Below are 21,171 nucleotides of genomic sequence, written 5' to 3' on the forward strand. Positions count from 1 at the left end.
CAAACATGTTTCTTTGCTCCCTATCCATCCAGCATCCTGGGAATTCAGAACAGGGCTTTCTGAAGAGTGTTTTGTACTTCCTTGGTATCCGCAGGGATCTGGCTCTGGGAAAGAGTCCAGAGTCTGCTCATCCTCTGGATCAGAGGGAGTGGAGTAGCTTTCTTTCCTCTCAGATGGTCTCTGTTGTTAAAGACCTTTGCTCTGAGCATACTGGCCAAGAGCAAAGACCCATGGGGGTCAATATCCAAGCTCTGCAGGTGGCCAGCAGTGAGTGCTGAAGGGAACACAGGGTTAAGGACAAAGACTGCTGATATTTCTTGTAATGTGCCCTGGGAAATAAAACTGCAGAAAGTTCACAGCCTACCTCAACAGGTGCTGCAGCTTCTTTTTTCCCTGCAGAGGATGCTTATAGATACTCCTCAAGGACTCACTTACATGTTTATGCGAGCATCACCTGCATGATATGTAGGAGGAAAGGGCAGTCAGTTTTGTTAGAAGTGATCTGTAAGGATGCAGTTAGTTCAGAAATCAGATTTGGTCTTGACATGAGTTGGTCAGGATGAAATACAAAGTTCAGACTCTCTGCTGTATGTGTTGCTGCATCTTACAGCCTAATTCCCTTAGAATTTTGCATTTGGATTAGCATGTTACCTTGGCCATATGCTTTCCTGAAAATTCATGTTTTTAGTGTTTTTCAGATCCCTACTTCTGTTGGTGTTCCTATCAATTGGCCACTAAATACCTTTTTATTAAATGCTGTTTATTCCAAAACCTTTTCTTAAGCTGAATTCATATAATTGCAAAACTAAAGAACAAGTCAGCTTCATTCTGTCAAAGCTGGTAGAAAAGCAGGGAGATGGTCATGTGTCTAGGACTGGATAGGAACCCATCCTTGCAACTGTACTGAGTTCCAGCTAAACAATAAAATTAAAGACCCCTTCATATGCCTAAAAGATTTAGTAGATAAAATTCTGTGGGAATGCAGATATCCATCCTGTGGATCATATAGCAGAGATGTTTTACCAGATCTAGCGGAGCAAAAGATGTCTTGGCTCCACCACATGTTGTATGAACATCTTTTGATCTGCTCAAAAGGCAGTGCATTGCTTAAAAAATGATGCAGTAGAACCTAGTGAGTAACACAGCTTTCTGTTCACATTTATGTAAGAAAGTAAGCCCTGGCAGTCCATCTTCCACTGACGACTGCTATCTTTTCATCTCCCTCCTTTGTACACTTTCCTTTTACTCATTTTAGGTGCTGCTGTCAAGCTGTTTCTCTAATGTTTTTCCTCAGCCTTAAATCCTGTTGTTAAAATCCTGCTTTCTCCTGCATTTGGTTTTAAGCTCCTCACTCAGGTATATTGTCCACATCTTTTTCTGTGGACTTGATCGCAACATTTTCTTTCCATATCCTGGGACTTATTCTTGTGCCATGTTTCTATTTATTTTCCTTCAGGCTGTTTGTTGGTATTCTTTGAAGGGACAGGAGCAGATAAGAGGAGTAAAGAGAGAAAAATAAAAAGCTAATATGGAACTTAAAAAGTGCAGGTGATTGCAAGGTGAATAATTGACATGTTTTAGAGCATATTTAAGCATGAGATACACAGTACAGACTGAACCATGATGCAGCTCAGAAAAACTTCTTGGATCAGAAGTGCCCCATATAGCACTTTGGTGGACAGAAGATCATATGGAGATCTCTCTTGTTTCTTTGTCCAGGATTTACCCATGGACCTGGAAGAGTTAAATCAGTATGTTGCCCTGACTGCAGAACTAATTCTTAACTAACACGTGGGGTGGTTAGACCCCAGTTTCTTCTGAGATGGTGCTTTTTAGCTTCAAAACAAAATTGGCCATCTGTGTTGTAGGAGCTGATGTTTGTAGTCACCAGGGCTCATGTTCAGGCTGACATCAGTAGGGATGCTGGCTGGTGCAGCAGTGTGTTAAAGGAAGCAGGGAGTGATGGTAGCTCCTTATTTGGGTGACTGTTTTGTTCGGACCATCCTCTCCCACCCCTGCCGCCAAGCTTATGTGCACTGTGTCAAGGGTGCTGGAGCCCTTCCCGGGTTGGGACCAGCTGAGCCAGGCCAAGAGCCTTGTGACACCACCATGCACATGGACTGAATGAAATCTAAAGAATTTAAAATCCCAACTAAATGTGTTGGGACAGAACTGCTGAAAAAAAAAAGTTGTTGTTGAACTTAATTAGCGGCGCCAAGTGAGCAGATCCCACTGGCTCAGCACCCGAGCACAAAGGGAGTGCGTCAGGTCATTGCAAGGGCAATGGGAGAATAAAAAGGGCAGGATGGAAAAAAGACCTGGGCCAGGAGCATGACACAAGGAGAACTGCCAGCTTCTAAATGCTTGTTCAGAGCCAGCTTTCCAGAGAGGCTGAGAGGCTGGGCTTTGTTGGCCTGCAGGGATTATATGCACCTATGGCTTAGTTGGACTGAGCTTATTTTTCTATAGATACAGGCTGATTCAGCAGGAATTGGGGTCTGGAGCTTCAGTGCTGCAGTCGCAGCAGCCTACCTGTGTAACAACAAATAGCAGAACAGTTGCTGAAACTGTAGAGTTTATGCCATGTTTTAAAGTCTGGAAGCATGTCTGAATACCTAGTTCTCAAAAACAAAGGCAGTTGAACAGGCTGTTTTGGACATGGCTAGAAAGGACTGCTGACATCAGAAAGCTAATATGAAACTTAAAAAGTGCAAGTGATTGCAAGATAAATAATTGACATGTTTTAGAGCATATTTAAGCATGAGATACACAGTGCAGACTGAATCTTGATGCAGCTCAGAAAAATTTCATGGATCAGAGGTGTCCCGTATAGTTTGGACAGCACTTTGGTGGACAGAAGATCATATGGAGATCTCTCTTGTTTCTTTGTCCAGGATTTACCCATGGACCTGGAAGAGTTAAATCAGTATGTTGCCCTGACTGCAGAACTAGTTCTTAACTAACTCATGGGGTGGTTAGACCCCAGTTTCTTCTGAGATGGTGCTTTTTAGCTTCAAAACAAAATTGGCCATCTGTGCTGTAGGAGCTGATGTTTGTAGCCATCAGGGCTCATGTTCAGGCTGACATCAGTAGGGATGCTGGCTGGTGAAGTTGTGTGCTAAAAGGAAGATGTTTTCTCTGGTGCCCAGCACAACAGTGGCTGTGGCTGCTCTGCTGCTGGGCTGGGAATGAGAAAGCTATGAGCAAACAGTGTTTGCCCCACCATCCTATCCTAGCAAATGGGAAGATGCTTTTGTTGACTCAAGCAATCTCTGGGGCTTGTTATTCCTTGAATTTTTGCAATCAAAGCAGGATGACCCACAGAGAGATACTGTAGGTTAGTAAAGGTTTTGCTGATTAAAATATGCTGTTTATGCTGTGAGGAAAGCCTGAGCTTTGTACTCCTGCACACCTGTCCGTGCATGTGTTTAGTCATTTCTCATCCAGATTCCTTCTCCTGTAAAAGGGCAGCCTCTTCTGTCCCTTCCTACCCTCCTTCTCTTCCTCAGGCCATCACTCCTGCTCTCACAGGAGAAACGCTAGGGAGTGTCAGAATGAGCTGTGTGCCTTGGCTTGTGTAAGCAGGCAGCTATCATGGATTTGGGTCATGGAGGAAGGCTGATTTAGTGCTGTGAGGGTGGCAGGAGGTGTGATGCTCCAGCTGAGCAGGGTGACCACAAATCATGCCACCATCCGTGTGTGTCTGTGCATGCCAAGGGACAGGTAGTGGTGAGGTTTGGCTGGTACATGCTGTAGGGAGGAGAAACCTGCCTGCTGTCATTTCACAGGGTCTCAGTTCTCCTGAGTTCCTGCTGCATATATAGTTTGAATGTGTCTGCTATAATTAAGTTCCCTGTGGAGGACTTCAGGACTTCCCTTGCATATTCATGTGTAGAGATTAGGAAAAAGGACTCATTGAAGTTAGAGTCTGCAGGTAATGCCATATGGATTTATGGCACAAGTTTGAGAAAGATTGCCTGTCATTATCCAAACAATATAGGCTACATTACTGACAACAAGATTTAAAACTATTTCAGAACTATAGTAAAAAATAATTGATTTTTTTTTGTATATTTCTACACATTCTTTCAGTGGTTTTAGGGAAGCTGACTGCTATTAGATAGTGAATTCATTTTTAAAGCAAAATAGTTTGAGAAACTAGGAAACGTGTGCTTGCCCAATATACATGGAGAAGAGCTTTCTCCTCTCACCTTCATACAGATTTCACTGGAGTTTTAGGTCTGAGCGCACAAACAGCAGTAGGATTCACCTTTTCCCCCTCTTCCTAAAATAAATGCAACGGGATTAAAGGAGGGAAGGGCCAGAACATTGCCAGTATCTCACTGCACACGGAGAGCTTAGTGGGATTCAGCCTCTTGGCTAAATAAGGAGTCTAAAGGAGCTATAGTAAGGCTGGATTACAGAACAGGTATTTCTTATTTCCTCCCTGAGACCTGCAGTCAAGATCACTTAGAATATTTAGGAAGCTAATCTGTCTGTTATATTTAGTGAGGGAAGCCTGATTTCTGTTTTCTTCCCTTTTTAATAATAGTCCATCCTGTAAGTCCAGCCTGTGCCCCAAGTAGATGTGAATCTTCATTCCTGCCCTTAATTGTGCAAGTACATGTCTGACACTTTTGTTGTGCCATGCAGGCAAGTCAGAGAAGAGCAGCAAGAAATGGGGTCTCCCGTGGGCATAAGAATCCCTCTCCCATCCCTCTGTGAGCAGGACCCATGGTGGGGCTTGCCAGGGGGAAAGGTGATGCTGGTGGGGATGTGGGAGGCTGGACCCAATGCTCCAGGATCCAGGGAGGTGGGGATTCAGGGCCAATATTTGCAGGATACAGAGATGAGCTGCAGGAATAAAAGCACGTCCACCCTGACTCATTAACACACCCAAAGCTCGCATTTCACAGGCCACAGCTCTGACACACTTTTCTTGGGCTGTGGTAGATGCACTATTTCAAAGCTGTCCAGTTATTTGAACTAGGATAAAACTTTCCTGATAATCTGATATCCCTGGAGATAAGGGCATGTTTTTTTCCTGTTGCTACATACAGGCGTATCTTTCTGTCATTCTTGCTCAGCTGGGTGATGTCTCAAGACATAACTGCAGCCTATTCAGAAACATCATCCCACTGATTTTCCCAGTGGAATGTTTGTGAAATCCTGGTTTGGGAAATAGTCAAATGGCTGGACATTTTGTAATTATACTTGTAATACTGGACACCTAATACAGATTTCTCAGACGGCTGTTTGCTTGTCATTCAGCTTTAATTGATGATAATGTAAGTTTCAAGGTTCTTTCAGTCAACTAGATAAAGTGGCTAAAAAGCAATCTGCTTTTTCAGGCAGCAGAGAATCTTAAGTGTGGTTATCAAGGAGTCTATACATTATTCACAAGGCATATTCAGAGTGTAGTTTTTCAAAGACAGTTGGATTTTCTTTTGAGCAACTCACTACTCCCCTCAAACAATGGCAAGGAAATAGCAGTGTTGCTGCTTCGTAACGTGTTACAACAAGTTTGATGAGGTTTGGCCATAGAGCATTCAGCTGGTGGCTGAATTACTGGGAAAAAGCCCCTTATTTTTTACTAAAAAAAAAAAAAAAGTGTTAGTTGTTATTCCTCCAGAGAAGGTCTTGGACTTGTGACCCAAAGGTACCTAAAAATTTCTGCTTGTGTGTGTGTGTACATGGGAAACTGTCATTTCTAAGCCTGTCTCATGATAGCTGAATGTGGGATGGTTATTTTTGTTGGTAATACTATCTGTCTCACAGGGGAGAGGAGAAGCCAGCTCTATTTATAGTTCAGATTCACTGTCAAATGCTATCTTTCACAGCAGTTTTATAAATGCTGTGTGACAGATTCTAAACTGGCACAGACAGGCAGAAAAAGAGAAGTTGTGCCAATTCACATTAGTCAAGAGTGCCAGCAAAATCATCAGAGGTGTCAGGCAGTACTTTAGAAACATGGAGCAGCCCTTCAGTGAGCCAACATGGAACATGTGTGCCAGTTCAAATACTGCAGTGGGGGGCATTAAATCCTGCACTGCAGCTCCAGGGAAGGCAAACAGCCCCTGTGCGGCTCCCCAGCTGCAAAACTCTGTGCCCTGCAAGTAATCGGGCTGGCAGAGCCTGGCAGAGGTGGAGGAAAGTACTGGATGTTGGAGAATACACTTTGCAGCAAGCAGATTCAGGAGATGGGCTTCTTATGCCATAACATTTTATAAACTCGTCCTAAAATTAACTCGCATTGGCACCCCCATTTGTGCTCAGTGGGAAGGTGTGTATTAGGTGTGCAAAATTAAAGTAATACCAGGGGCAGCTTATTTTCTGTTTTAACCCCAATAGCTACATAATATAGCAAATCCTCTAAAGCACTTCAGTTTCATAGGAACCTGAAGGCAGTTTTACATATAGATAGATGTGGATGGGGGTTCAGAGCCCCTGTGTGACCAACTCAGGCTTTTTTCTTCTCTAAACTACCATGGATAAGATGTGGAGCTCCAGCACAAAGGAGAGTTAGTTAAGGTAAGTAGAAACCTGTGTGGGAGAGTAAGAGAAAATAACTTCTTGAAAACAGACTTGTGAAATGAGTCTTAGCCAAATGCATGGAAGATTTGAGGTCTGCTTTCCTGCTAGTCATGTCTTGAATCAAATGAGCTAGAACCAGTGGGAAATACTGTGAAAGCCACATCTCAGCCTAGCCAGCATCCTTGTGGTTCATCTGGTTAGTCACTGAGCTGCAGGAGACATCTGTTAAGCAAACTCTCTTATCTAACAATGCCTTTTTTTTTTTTTTTTTTAATGTGTTGCTTCTCTCTTACTGTGCTGTTGGGAGTGGTTGTCTCCTACCTCTGTGCAGAGCCAAGATTGTAGTCTTTGTAGTGCCTGAGTCAGACCCATTTGCTGCGAGCCTTTGGCAATTTCATGGTGGGACAGGCCTAGCAGCTTCTTCTAGAGCTGTTTTCCGTTGGCATAGGGAGCATTGATACCACAAGCCCCTTGGACTGCACCTCCTGAACAAATCTAGAAGCTGAAGGAGCCCCTTTAGAGAGCTGTGGTGGTGCTAGATTCAAGTTGCTGTTCGTAGCCACTTGCAGATACTCAGGCTGGGAGATGCCACTATTCCTAAGAGCTAAGAACATTGAAGTGACATTGGACATGATTTACTGGGAGAGGAGAAATGTCCCTCTGGTGTAGATAACCAGTGAGGTAGATACTCACAAAGGAAAATGAACTTAGTTACATTTTTGTCTTTCCAAGCCTGTATGGATCCAATGCTCTTTGGCTTACAGGGAAGGTACCATAAATGCTGCCTCTGTGGGCATTGTGTTATCTCTTCTGATCTCTTGGACAGAATCAGCCAATCAGATTCTTGAGGCTGAGCATAAGTCAGGAGAATTTTGCCTTGTCTTCTCTTGCCACAAATAAGAACCTTTTCCTCAAAGATTAAGCTTAGTTGATTCACAGAGGTGTGGCATTTGCAAATAATTAAAACTGGATTTTGATATGGAAGAGCATAGTTTGCTGCTGCAGTTCTTGAAGCCTTTTCTGCCTTTTCATTTATGTTGGGACTGACAAATACATACAGCATAATCTCTTTAGAACAGTCAGGAATCAGTTCCTGAACTCACTCCAAATGCGCCTGTTATTTTCAACAGGGAAGTTTTTTCTAGGTCATACAGCACTGTATGATCAGTTTTGCCTTTATTCATCTGATCAATGTATTTGCCTTTATCCATCCTTCAGCATCCATTAGTTTATTTGTGTACCTTCGTGCATTGAATTGCCTTTCTTTTTCTGTGCCCAAGAAGGCATTTAAATGTGCAAGTAATTTAATCCACATTGGAAAAAACACTGGAAAAGCAGTTTCAGGTTGATTTAAGAATATTAGAAGTGCTTCAATCAAGAATCTCTTCTTCCACGGAAGTGAAATAAGTCTTGCATTTAGGCCCTAAAGACTTGTCACATACTGTCCTTCCAAAACTCAACAAATTGAATGCTTACTTAGGCACAGTATCAGACCAGAATTTTAAAGTGTTTTAGCTAGTGGAAATCACTTTATTTAAAGAGTCTTTAGTTCTTCATTGTATTCCCTCATGTCTTTAAACCCACTGGATTTTATTATTTATGTTAGCTCACTAATTTATTTTCAGGATCTTTCTCAAAATCCGTAAGAATTATTAATTCTTTTTTATATCAAAGAGCATTTAAAACTATTTTCATTTCCCTTGTGGCTTGAATATTGCTGTGTATTTACGAGGGAAAAGTTTTTCCTTATTACTTTGCTTCAGGATCACTTCTCAGGGTTCAGAGCTCAGTTTCTCAAGGGCCAGATGAAAGCAGGAGGGTCTTGTGTTGCTGAGATGTGCCGAGGTTTGCACTGCTGGCGACCCTCATCTCTTGGCAATCTCCACTCAGCCCCTGGCACCTCCTATCTGGTAAAGATGGGATTTAAGGAAATTATTAACTGGCATATACAATGGCCTGGTTTGCACAACATTTGACATTAAAACTGGCCCTTACTCCATCTGTGTGCTTTGGAGTGGAACCAGGAACTAAATTTAGCAGGTCCTGGCTCCAGGGCGAGCATGGCTGCCCGTCCTGCCTGCAGTGCTTGCTGTGACCTGCTTTCCTATTGGTTTACAAAGAGGGGGGCTTCCCTGATGGTTTTCAGATTTTTGGAATGACATTTATCAGATTTGTTCTGCTCCTCTCATGATTATTTGGACATAAAAATAGCACTGCTTCACTAATTATGCTTTTTGGGTGGTGAATAAATGCTGCTCAGCAAGGCAAGCAGCTACTTGGTTTAGTAAAAGAGCTGAAAACAAAAGGGATGTTGAAATTCTTATCGGCTTTTTTAGTATTTAAGCCTCCAAAGTAACTGGATATTGGCTTTCAAGTTTTTCTTCTAGCTAGAAGTTTCTGTCTAGAAACTTGATGCTTTTTTAGAATTAACAGAGTCAGAAGTCTGACTCCAGACATCAATATCAGATGACCTGCATTAAGAGTGGGGACCTCAGTGTTGCTGACTTCCAGTGTTTTTCCAGATAGCAGCAGCAGGGTAGTAAAAAAGGCTTACACCAGCACTGTGTCACTGAAGAGTCCTCTCTGATCCAGACCAAATCACTCTACAGCACCTTTGAAGTCACCTTCCCAGCTCCACTCAGATCATATCCTGAACATTACAGGCTGTCAAACTAGATTATATTTCTATACTCTTGTCTGCAATGGTAATTTTGTTCATTATTTTCCCCTCTTAGACAAAAAGAGCTAATTTGATACTTGAATTTTAAAGATGCATAGGTCTCGAATTGGTAAATTTTGAGATTGTTTCAGTGTGGTACTGAAAATACTGATTTTTGTCACAGAACAGACATAATGAGGTACTACCGACTCTGACATTTCAGGAAATGATTTGTAAAAGAGAAATTTGTTTCAGGATTTGCTCTAGTTATCAGTGAAGAAGTGACAACTGAAAAAGCAACATGGTAAGAGTTGTCTGCTGCGCTCTTTCCAAGTGAGAAAGGGTGTTATCTGTAGGGTCAAGTCAGAGTAGTGCTGCACCCATGATGAAGAAAAATTATGCAGAAAATGAGAGACTTCTTTCAAAGCATTTTTATAACTCGAGTGACAACATTTCTGTTTCTCCAGCAATGCCATCGGTCCCCTCGTTGCGCTCTGGCTTATCTACGAGCAAGGTGCCGTAATGCAGGAAGCGTCAACTCCCATCTGGCTGCTGTTCTACGGAGGTGTTGGGATCTGTGTGGGTCTCTGGGTCTGGGGAAGAAGAGTTATCCAGACTATGGGTAAAGACCTCACTCCAATCACACCATCAAGGTAGGTCCACAGGTATCATTGTGGTTGTGTGAACTTTGTGTGTGAGCCAGTCTGAGAAATTGCTGTTCCGATATTTTGTTTGTAATGCAGTTTGCTGGATGTGCTGTGCTTTGATTTTAAGGATAACCTGGCTTTGACTTCTCTGTCTTTCTAAAAAAACATGAAAGAAATAAGTGACAAAGGAGAAAAAGAAAGAATGGGAAAAAGAAAGAAAAAGAAAGAGAGAAAGGAAAAAAAGATAACCCTGTAATACTGAATGTGTTTAAGGCATAGAGGTCTGCATGAAGAGACAGCAGAGTCTTCTGCTGATGACCTAATTAGTGTGGTAGAAGGCGCATTTGGAAATGGCAAGATTACAGTGGCTTTCTCAGTGTGCTTCAGACTATTAAACCCATATGTATTTATTACAGTAATTTTCATCTTTAATGCATACTCGACCTCTGCTGGTGCTTAACCGAATTACTAATTAGGCACAATTCACTGCAGCATAGAGTAGTGACAGTCTCTGACGCAATGAGCTGTGCAGACGGGGTACTGCAGATGACTAGCCTGTGCCATTCCCATTATTCAGCCCTTTCTTGTTCTCTTAACTTACTCACATGACAAAAATCAATTGGAGATAAAACAGTCGAAAGAAGAAACGGGTAAGACTTTGGCACGCTGCATGGTATCAGTCCGAGCTGATGCAAAGAGTGATTGTGAAGTGTTTTCTTATGCTTCCCGCAGTGGATTCACTATTGAGTTGGCTTCGGCGTTCACAGTTGTGGTAGCTTCCAATGTTGGACTTCCTGTCAGTACTACACACTGCAAGGTATGCCTTTGCCCAGCGACTGCAGTCAAGGCAGTCTGGACTATTCATCTTAAAATTGTGCTGCTCGAGCCAGGGCTAATGGCATGGTGAGGGGAAAACAGCTGCTGACAGAGGATGGTTGGGTAGGGGTGCATCAGCACAACTTGGTCATGCCAGCAATGTGGGGAAGTAATCAGGCTTCCAAAAAATGCATTGGAGTTGTCACGGTTAAGTCACTGGAATTGGCCACAGCTAAAACTCCATAGCTGCTGGTGAAGAAAAATAGCGCTTACAAAAGCATGACCTCAGTTTTAAAGCAAATGATTGAAAGGAAGAGTCTGGTTTCCTCTGACAGTGCCATTTGAACCTGGCGGGGTAACATTTCTTTCTTGTTCAGAGGCTGCGCACCATTCATCATTTATATTTGACTTTCTTGATAAGTGCATGGCATGGGATTTCCTCCATATAACTCTTTTACTACAGGTTTTCCATCTCTTTTTTTTTTTTTTTTTTTTATTTCTTCACAGTGGATTTTGCATTGAAGTAATGTGTGCGCTAACGGTACTTGTAGCCTCAAATGTGGGTATTCCAATAAGCTCCACCCATTGCAAGGTATTGGAGTTTGCAGTGATACTATCAGTAAATCACATCACTAGGACAAACCATAACAAAATCTGGGAGATACCAACTGTTGCAGATTGCCTTCAGTGTGTCATGCCCTGAAGACTGTGACCGCAAAATAACAGGGCTCACTTTTAAAGGCAGTACAGCCAAGCAAAGTCAGCATTGTAACTAATTGCACAAAAGTCTGGACTGTCTTTCACCCCTACATGGTTGTATTGAACTAACATAGACATATAAAAATAATGTAGATTCGTAGTCTGTGTGAACCCAGTTATGTGTATTTTAAAACCACCTGTATGAAAAACACTGCTACATCATTAAGCTAATATTTTAATGTCTCTCTTCTTTTAAACCAACTTGTCCTCACTTTTGTGCATTGTAATACAGAATCTGGCCCTTGTAATTAGTCCTTTGAACAAGGTACTTTGCTTTCTTGTTTTTATTTTCTTTTTTTTAAAGACCACTTTGTAGTATAGATACAGGCTGGGTAATGAGCACAATTTAATTGTGTCATGAAGACATTTATATAGTAGACATGAGGAAGCATGTGGACATTTCCACTACTGGAAGAACATAATAGGAATTTGGAATTTTGTTCCCTGGGAAATTCTCAGGTCAAATATCCCATCTTTTTTCCTCTGTTTCTCCATGGACTCTCAAGCTCCTGGGATGTGCAGAGCTGTTTGTTTCTTTCTAGAAACTTGATCCTCTGTTAGGATGTGGGGAAACTCCTCCAAAATCAGAGAGACCCCAGAATGACAGTCCTTCTGTGTCATTGCATGCCACCAAGACCAAGCCCTAAAAAAAGACAGTCCTTGTAGGATTCTGTACTGCACCCTGCAGAGCGAGGAGCCCCTGCTGGGGCAGGCACGTTTCTGGGGATAACTGCTCCATGGCATGGCAGGCAGGCTGGCAAGAAGCCTGGCAGCCTTGCCTGTGACATTGACCTGCTTTCCAGTAAAAGAGTCAATGAAATCCACACCTCCTGCAAAATGCCCCAAGTTGGTTCAATTGGCCTTTTTCTAGTGAAAACCATTTCTTCAGAAAGCCTTCCTCTATTGCAAGATCATTTATTTCTTCTACCCTGGTGCTCTTTGAGAAGCAGCCAAGACTGAGCTGCTCTGAAAGGCTGTTCAGATTTCCTGGCATTGACAGAACTCTGGTTCCTCTAAATCAAGCAGGGAGGGGAAAAATAATAACAATGTTATCCACTTCTAAAAATGCTAGCCTGAAACCACCTCCCTTTAAGCTGACTGGTATATCAAATGCATGATGAAGATTTTGCCAGGGAGAATAATACAGCTTTGATTATCCCAGTTGCGTGCCTGAAACACTTCTAGCCAACTGCTGTAAAAAAGAAAACATACTTTGGTCCAAACAAATAGACTGAATTTAAAAAGAAAATGTCTTGGAAGCCATAAGCTAATGAGAGAGGTATTCATTCACTCAATGCAGCTAAAAGCTTGGTCTTTTCTAACTGCAGAGCAAAATAGTTCTTTTTAAAAAAGACTTCTATAAAAGCAGCTAATGTGGTTAGTCTGTATCTGCTCCCTGTAGCTTGCTGTATCTCATTAAATGGATCATTCTTAATGAGAAGATCCACTTTGCAATAGGATTATTAGACTGTTCCAGGGATGTCATGTTATTATAACTGACTCTGTGTTTGAGCAAAATGAGATCCTGAGTTGAAAGATCCTAAGTGAGCAACACAAGATAAAGCAAATACTTGTAAAGGATGTATTCTTGTATTCCTTGTTTTCTTCGAGGGCCCAGGGAAGGAATAAAAGAATTGTTAAATATCATTTGCTCCATGTGAAAGTGCCTTGCTGAAAGTGCCGTTAGCCACTGAGTCAAATATGCTGTCTAAAAAATCAGCAGAAAAATTATTTTGCCTTAGAAATCCAAAAGAAAACAGGTTTGAGGTGAGCCTAATCTTGAGCCTCCAGCATCAGGGATTGAGAATTATTCTTTTCCTCAATATTTGCTTCACTGCGATGTAGCATTTGCTTGAGTGGGAGTCCTGCTGAAAGGGTATCAGTCAACTGAATGTGCAGCAGCTGGATAAACTGATGGCAAGTAAGGAGCAGTATGGAACAGCTGAGGTGGAGGGAAACCTCTTAGAGATGAAACAGTAGACTGCAATGAAAAATGGAGAACAACTATGAAGGAAAGCTCTGAACAGCAGTTTTCAGATCTTGTAGCAGGTGGGAAACTGGAGGCTGGTAGCAGGAATAAAAGCACTTAGCTTCTGGGGAAGGTTCATCAAGCCCTCTCAAGGATCTGCCTTTGGTCCTAAATCAGAGCCTTTGGCCTACATGAGGTAGTCACTGCCTGATGTGCCTGTCCCACATCTATGGCCAAGCAACTTTTTCACTCTCAGTGCCTGCTGAGAGCCTGAACTACGCCTTTGTCTTTGCCACAGGTACAAGGGCAGAGGAAACACCCTTGAAAGCCTCCAAGTCAAGAGGGCTTGGAGGAAAGACCTAATCTTTTGAGCCTCCAAAGGAATTTGTGGGTCAGAATGCAGTAGCCACATTACTCTGGCAGCACCAGTTCAATTTCCCCTGGGATTTAGCACTGAAAAGCCAGTGTGGTGTGAATGCATACCTTCCCTTTCTGCTGCCCAGGTGGGCAAATGATCATATTGAGTCTGAGAGTGCCTGTTATTTGTTCTCAGATTAGAGATTTAGAAATAAGCATTTCTTAGCTGTAACAGAGTGTGTTCATGTACAGATAAAATGAGAGTGCAGCAGTTAAATGCTTTTCCTCTGCCAAAGTGACTTTGCTGAGGTCATTCTGTCAGCTCCATTTTGCCATTATGATTTTGCGGTTTTGAAAAATATTCTCGGTTGCTATGATTGAATTACCATGTTCTGTGTGTTCTGATTATACACCATTGCACAGGAACAAGAGAACCAAAAGCATTTCTGTAATGCTGTAAGCAGAGCATACTGAAGGCAAACTGCACTGGTTTCAAACCAATCTCAAAGTAGATATCATCTGAAATTCTACAGAAGGTGTAGTGTGCCTACACCCAAGAATTAGCTACTCTCCTAACCTCTAGTCCATCAAAAATCACTATTAATAAACTAAACTTTAATAATGTTTAAAACAGATTGCCAATGCCGTCATTGCTGATACCATTTACATTTCAGGAAAGACTCGGAGATTAGCATATGTAGACTGCAGGCTTGCTCAATAAGTAACACTTCTTGTTGCAAGCATGACAGCCAGATGCTAAGGACATAAAATGAGCCTAACAGCTGAGCTACTGAAAACTCAAATGCTGTTTCCTCGGGTTAATGCTCTGATGTAGTCACAAGTGTGGTGTTCCTCTTCACCTAGATACGCCTCCACCTCCTAAATACACTTATGCCTCCTAATTACAGAACAGCATATTGTGCACTCCAGCAATATTCAGATGAAATACTATCTAACAGATTTCCTTATTGGGTCAAACTTTTGACAGAGGCCTTATTGGTCATAGAATATCAAGTTTAGTTTTCCCTTGTTCTGTCAGAGGCACCTTAGAGTTACAGGGTCTTCCACAAATAACTCTTCTCCAAAAACAAACATTAAGCAGTAGTTAGAAGCTAAAGAGGTGTTAGCAAAAAATGCAGATTTGATATCCTCATGCTATCTTTCCCTGATTCCCTGTACTCCTGGCATGTATCATTTTCCTGGCTCTGTACAAGGGGAGCAGCCCATTTTTTAATCTATAGGCAGGAACTGATACTCCCATTAAGAAAACAAGCAGGGAGGCAGGGATGGCACTTCAGGGAGCACATGCCCAGCTGTGTCTTGGAGTTTCCTTACCTTCAAAACAGGATATTTCTTCCACATTTCTTGCTGCTTTACCGTGCACTTCGAATAGACTTACACTGTTTTTGCTAACAGCATGGAAAGCACTTCCAGGGCAGAAAGAAAATGTAGTCTTTCTGAAGTTTTTGTATCATTTTTCATTGAAAGTGTTTTTCTCAGTCATGTTTTTTTTCTTAAAAACTGATATGCTGGTTTTATACCTGAGCTTATGAACTGAAAATACCTTTGAAGAAAGAAAAGGTTGCAGCTTTGCCCATAGCACAGTGTGTTTTGTATAAAAAAACCACTGACCTACACAGCTGCCTTGGTAGCAGTGTCTTTGAAGGATATCTTGGTGTTTTATCCATTCCCCACCATCCTCTTGGTGTCTGAACAGTTTGTGTGCCCCATAGTATTAGTCTGGTGTCCTTGTCTGCAAGACAAGATTTTAGCTCTGGATGCTTAGCTAGCTGGTCCAGAAGGGCTGGTTTCCCTCACAGGGCTCAGGTTGATGGGTTTGATGTGCTGGCTCTAGGCCTGCACTGTCTGTCTGCCCCCTGCCAAGCCACCATCACTGCCACAGGGTGGGCTCAGCTGCTTTTACCTTGCCACTGCCATCCTGTTTGTAGCATACAGTATTGGAATATGGCTGTGGTGTTTTGAGTCAGCGCTGTATGCGGGGCTGTGAGCTGCACAGAGAGGCTCTGTAGCTGCTGAGGGGAACAGGCAGGGCATCCCAAACCAGCAAGAAGACAGGCAGGTGGGACAGGAGTCATACTAGCTATCCTGGCTTGCCTGATGCAATGCTCTCCAGCAGAGCCTTAAAAACAATTTTCCTGGTGTTTTCCTGATTTAAATTGCAATCAGGGCAGAGTCAGTGGACACTTGCTCTCTCTCCTGTGGGCTGAGTCAGGTGGAGGGCTGCTTCAAGGAGTTAACAGGGCAGACAAAAACTCACCAACATATTTTATTGCCTTTGGCTGACCCCAAGACCCATGAAAAACAGGAGAACATTGAAAAACAAAGGTTTAAGTACCCTGGAAGTGTCACCCTCCTGCCACCACACCAGAACAGCATCATTGTCATCCTCAGGGGCTTCTTTATCTCAGAGCATTGCTTGGTATCAGCTGGCTGGCATTGGTGTGGCCGTGGGCATGTTACAGGTGCTCAGACCTACCCCTCATACCTTGTCTCCCTCCCTTTTCCCCACGCTCCCAAGGTTGGCTCCGTGGTGGCTGTCGGCTGGATCCGCTCCAAGAAAGCCGTTGACTGGCGTCTCTTCCGCAACATCTTCCTGGCCTGGTTTGTGACTGTGCCAGTGGCCGGCTTGTTCAGCGCCGGGGTGATGGCCCTGCTGATGTACGGGATCCTGCCTTACATCGTCTGAGGAGCTTCCTCTGCCGGGAAATGGGGAAATGGCCAAGCTACTACCGATGGGAGAAGCGTTCCCGTGAAAGAAGCAGTCAGAGAGGAGCCATCTTCCATACCTAACTTCTTATCTACTGTACATAACAATGTGTCATATTGGTGACATGGTGATGTGGTGCCATTTCTTATATATTAAAGAAATATATATGCATATAGTAGGTAACAATACCTAAGTTATATCATCAGTGGGGTGAAAATAATTGCCTAGAACTTAATATTTAGTAAAATTTGTACATAGTGTATCATTTTGGTGGCTATTTTTTAATCTTTTGAAGAAGAGTATGGATTAGGAAATGTTTCTTGTCCATTTGATATAAGAAGAAGCGAGGTACAGGACTGCATAATACATGAATTTTTTAAAGCTATTACGATACTGGAACAAAATAAAATGTGCAGAAGTGCTTTTCATAAAATAACTTTGTTCATATCATGTTGATTTTCGTGTATCATAGCATGATGGTTATGGCTATGTAAATACTTATGAACAGTAACTTTTAAATGGTGCATTTCCCTTATATATTTTGGATAAGAAAGTTTAGGAAGTACCAAAGAAGCAGGGGAATAGCTTGCCGATATTATGTTGTTGTCTCCACGTGTGTTGTGTTTCCCCACCTCTGATTCAATGTTTTCACCAAGCTCCAGCCAGTGAGGCTGGGATAGTACTGTTCATGTCTTAATGTAACTTTAAAAAAAAAAAGCGCACACAAAAAATTAGTTCTCGTGACTTAGTAGGCAGCCCACGGCTCTCCACATTAGCTGATAGTAAACTGACTTCATTTTGTGGGTTGATACTTGAGTATCTCACTGCTCACCTTCTACCTTTCCCCTTCAAGTCTCAGCTCCTGGTTGCCCTGCTCTCAATTCCTGTGGGAGGACAACCTGCCAGCCTCCCCTCCTCTCCATCCCGACACAGGCGCACACTCTCAGGTACAGCAGCGGGGCAGGAAAGGGCTGCACACCCCAGTGTGCAGAAGCAAAGGGCAGCAGCGGGCAGGAAAGGGCTCAGCCCTGGATTTGTGCTTGGAGGTAACAGGTGCCCATGGGGGTGCTGATCCATGCAGGGGAGGACGTGAGCAGGTGCTGCCTCCCCCCGGCAAGTCCCATCCCAGCCACAGCCAGCCAGCCTCCTGCTGTGCTGCCTACAGCAAGGAGGGGACGGGAGCCTGGCCCTATGTGGATGGAGGTTGAATGGTAACTAGCATTTGGGATGAGATTTTTTTTTCATGGCAGCTCAGGGGAAAATGGCCAGCTACATCCCCTGCATGCCTTTGGAAAGCACATTTGAGTGAAGGTTACTGATTTGTGGGTGGGAGGCAAAGGGCAAGGGGTGCCCAGAGGAGGTTGGGAATCTGTTACTGTTTAAATGCTGCTACAATTTTGATAAAATGTTCTTGGTACTCCATTGTGATTTTTCCATTGGTCATTCATACCAAATTTATAATAAAAAGATAAACAGCCCCTCTAACTGCCTCTTGCGTTTTTGGAGTGTTACTCAGCTGTAACGGGAAAGCTCCCTGGGCAGTTAAAGCCTACTCCTTGGCAACTGCCGCCTTTTGTCCTTTGTCTGCCGTGGTCAGTGGGATCAAACCATGCTCTGTGTGGTGCTGACAAAACCTCCCTTTTCTTCCTACTGTCCTGGCAGCCCCAGTGCCCAGCCCTCGCTCTGCCCAGGCTTGGCTCACAGGCGTCTCTCCGTCGAGATTTGGGAGCTCGTGGGCAGCTTCATTTGGCTGCCTCCAAATGCCTCTCTCACTCTGGCTCTCCTTTCTGGGGCTCTGGAAGCATCCCTGTTGCCGTGGCACCCTGGTGCTCAGTTTTCAACCCCTTTGAAACCTTAGAGCTGTAGTATAAATAGTGCTGGCAAATGGGTGGGACTGGTGGGCAGCAGCTGAGTGACCAGAGCAGCCAGTAAATGCACAGAGACAATTTGGGACCTGTGGAAAAGAGTGGAAGAACTCACCTTATCTTAGCACTTGCACAAACAAATGCCTGCCCAGTGGCCCAACAGCTTTCCACCTTGTTTTATCCACAGAGACAAACCAGACCTCTCTCACTCCAGCGGCAGGGATGCAGCTGCAGCCCTGCCAGACACAGGCAGCCTGCAGAAGGCTTTGCAGCTCTGGGGGTATGTGATAATCCCCCAGCACACACAGCTGGGTGTCTGTCAACACACACATATATAAATAAAACTGCTGTGAGGGAAATGGCTGGCAAGGAAGCATCTCCAAAATATTCCTGCCCCAGCTATGATAACCTTCAATGGGGAGGGAGATGGAAAATCCAAAGTGACTTTCTTCACACCACAGAGGTGTCCTTTGCTACCCCAGAGAAGCTGAACCTGCTGGAGAAACACAGCTGGTGAAACATGGTGCAAATATGGGCACAGTTAAAACTCCCTTTGCTCAGGCAGCAATCAAAATAGGTCTTTTTTCAGCTCCAGAGTTGGTGGGAGGTCTGAATTTTTCCAGCAGCATCCGAGTTCAGTGGGGCCAGAGAGCTAAGCTTGTTTAGCCAAGGCCTAATTTAACAAGAAGATGCTGATAGATCTCGACAGAGACAGTGGATCTGTGTGCCCTGCAGGGCTGCCCTGTCCCCTGGCAGAGCTGTTCCCACCACGGTTCACAGCCATCAGGGCTGCAGCCCTCCCAGGCCGGACACAGGACAGCATGGTTGTCACCAGACAGATCTTGCTGTGTGCTAGGGAGAAGTGTGCACAGTCTGCTGGGGCTGCAGGAAAAGTGAACACGAGGAACAGGTCAGAGAGACAGAAGCCTGATGGAAATATTTGTCACAAGTAGAAACTGTTTTAGCTGAGGAAATCCAACCTGAGTTTCAGAAACCAAAGTGTCTACTGTGCTTCATAGACTAGTGGTAAATTTTTGACTCAAACCAGCATGAAGAGAATCAGCTGGCAGTGTGAAGGTGCTAATAGACTAATTACCCTCATCAGCATCCCCTCCTACCTCCAGCTTTCACCCCACTACCAGAATCTCATGGTTTGCCCTGGGAGTTACTTTGCCTTTGCATGTCTGATGTTTGCTGGGATGATGCTGGTAAATGTTCATGCCACTAGCTCTGCTTGTGCTGCTTGGCAGAGTGCCCTGTGGTAGTGAAGTTGCTGTGGCATGATGACCTGTGCGTTCTGGTCTGTCCTACCCAGCAGAGCAACCCTGTTCTGCCAGCTCCCTGCTGCTGGTCTCCCACCTCCAAGGTGAGTGTTCTGTGTGCTAATGACTGCTCCCACTGGCTGAATACCCCCTGGGGCAGGAGCTCTGCCTGTGCGACAGGCACTGAAATTTGTTCTGGAGGTGGTCACTAAATGCTCCTTGTGGAGACGTGTGGTGAGAGAGGCTAGGAAATGCACTGGGGAAATGCATGGGGTAGCACAATGCAAAGGCACAGGGCCCTTAGTTCTTTTGTGATAGAGAGACCTGGATTGCTTTGTGAGAGATCCTATTCCAGATTTGGGGACCTGGATGCCCCTGGACTGCAAGATGATGCTGCTGATTGACAGATACATATTTTTGGAGGGCAGAAGACTGTTTGAATTAGTGTCTTGCGCTGTTACTTCTCTAAAGAGTGTAGATGATGGGAAAAGTGGTTGGTTTTGATTTTGTTGGGTTTTTTTAAGGACCTTTGGCTTTGTGTTCTTCATTTCGTGGAGCTTGCTTAAGTGATATTAATGATATGGTTTGATGGAGCATTGACTCCACCTACCGGTTGCCAAAAAGAAGTCTGAAGTGCAGTAAGATTTTTATTGCCAATGTGAAGCTTTGTGAGCCTTCTTTTTCTAAGCATTAGAGCAGAACAGAAAGGAATTATATGTAGCAAAAATGAAACTGTACTCTTTCCAGGTGAAATTGTACAAATAACTAAATATTGTATACTCAGCTTCATTTCCAGGATCTCAGATTCTAGGAGATAAAGGTATTACTGTTGGACTGAATAAAATTACATTTTCATACTGATTGACACAAGAAGACTTTTCTTCTACTTCTCTTGCAAAAGTAACCAGTATGTCACTTGAGTTTTTAGGCAGTAATGCTATTTTAGCACTGTTGATGAGCAAACACTTTTTCCAGGGGTAGCATTGGTCTGAAAGATTTTATAAGCATATTACACCACTTGTTCAAGTAATTGCAGTTTTCAAAAGAGAATTATTTTTCCTAAGTGAAATAGTATTTTTAACTTGTACAAATACGTTGTGCTGCTACCAGCTTTTAGGTGCAGAGGGTTTTTGCGTGAGAAGGTGAATGTGAATAACAAAAGCTTGTTTCCTTCCTTAACTGCAACCAGCTTCAAAACAAAGTTGGTGCCTGGAAACCACCACAAACAATTTGTGGGTTTTGGGGCTCCTTGCATCTGTCCCAGCTGACACTAAACATCCAACTTCAGGAAGATGACTTCTCATCTGACAAACCCTAAACTCAAGGATGTGACATGCGCTATTGCTGGGCAGTGCTGCTGCAGGGCAAGTATTTACTGTCGATCATTATTGATTGCTGTGCTTCAGGAAGAGAAAAAGGAGTGGCAGGTGTCCAGCTGGTGGCCAGTGCTCTTCATTGCCCAGCTGCAGTCACCCTCTGGATGGATCTTCCCACACGATGGCACAGTGCATGCCAGTTCCTTTGCTCTGAGCAGCTCATGCAGCTGACAGAATTCAAGTTGCTGCTAAAGAATTT

The 21,171-nt window shown here is 43.6% G+C and overlaps 1 protein-coding gene across 4 annotated transcripts in view; it reads left to right on the forward strand.

The window, feature by feature from the left end:
• SLC20A2 (solute carrier family 20 member 2) overlaps nucleotides 1-17,954 on the forward strand; it is a 57,140-nt gene extending 39,186 nt beyond the window's left edge. For all 4 annotated transcript variants that reach the window (XM_083861353.1, XM_083861352.1, XM_083861355.1 and 1 more), the window contains exons 9-11: nucleotides 9,661-9,846; nucleotides 10,573-10,657; nucleotides 16,281-17,954. In XM_083861353.1, the coding sequence (XP_083717479.1) occupies nucleotides 9,661-9,846; nucleotides 10,573-10,657; nucleotides 16,281-16,448 (439 nt within the window). In that variant the 3' untranslated portion in view covers nucleotides 16,449-17,954. The remainder of the gene's footprint in view (nucleotides 1-9,660; nucleotides 9,847-10,572; nucleotides 10,658-16,280) is intronic.
• Nucleotides 17,955-21,171: the final 3,217 nt, after the last annotated feature.

Source organism: Zosterops lateralis (genome assembly GCF_965231275.1).
Source record: "Zosterops lateralis genome assembly, chromosome: 5".
Classification (NCBI taxonomy): Eukaryota; Metazoa; Chordata; class Aves; order Passeriformes; family Zosteropidae; genus Zosterops; species Zosterops lateralis.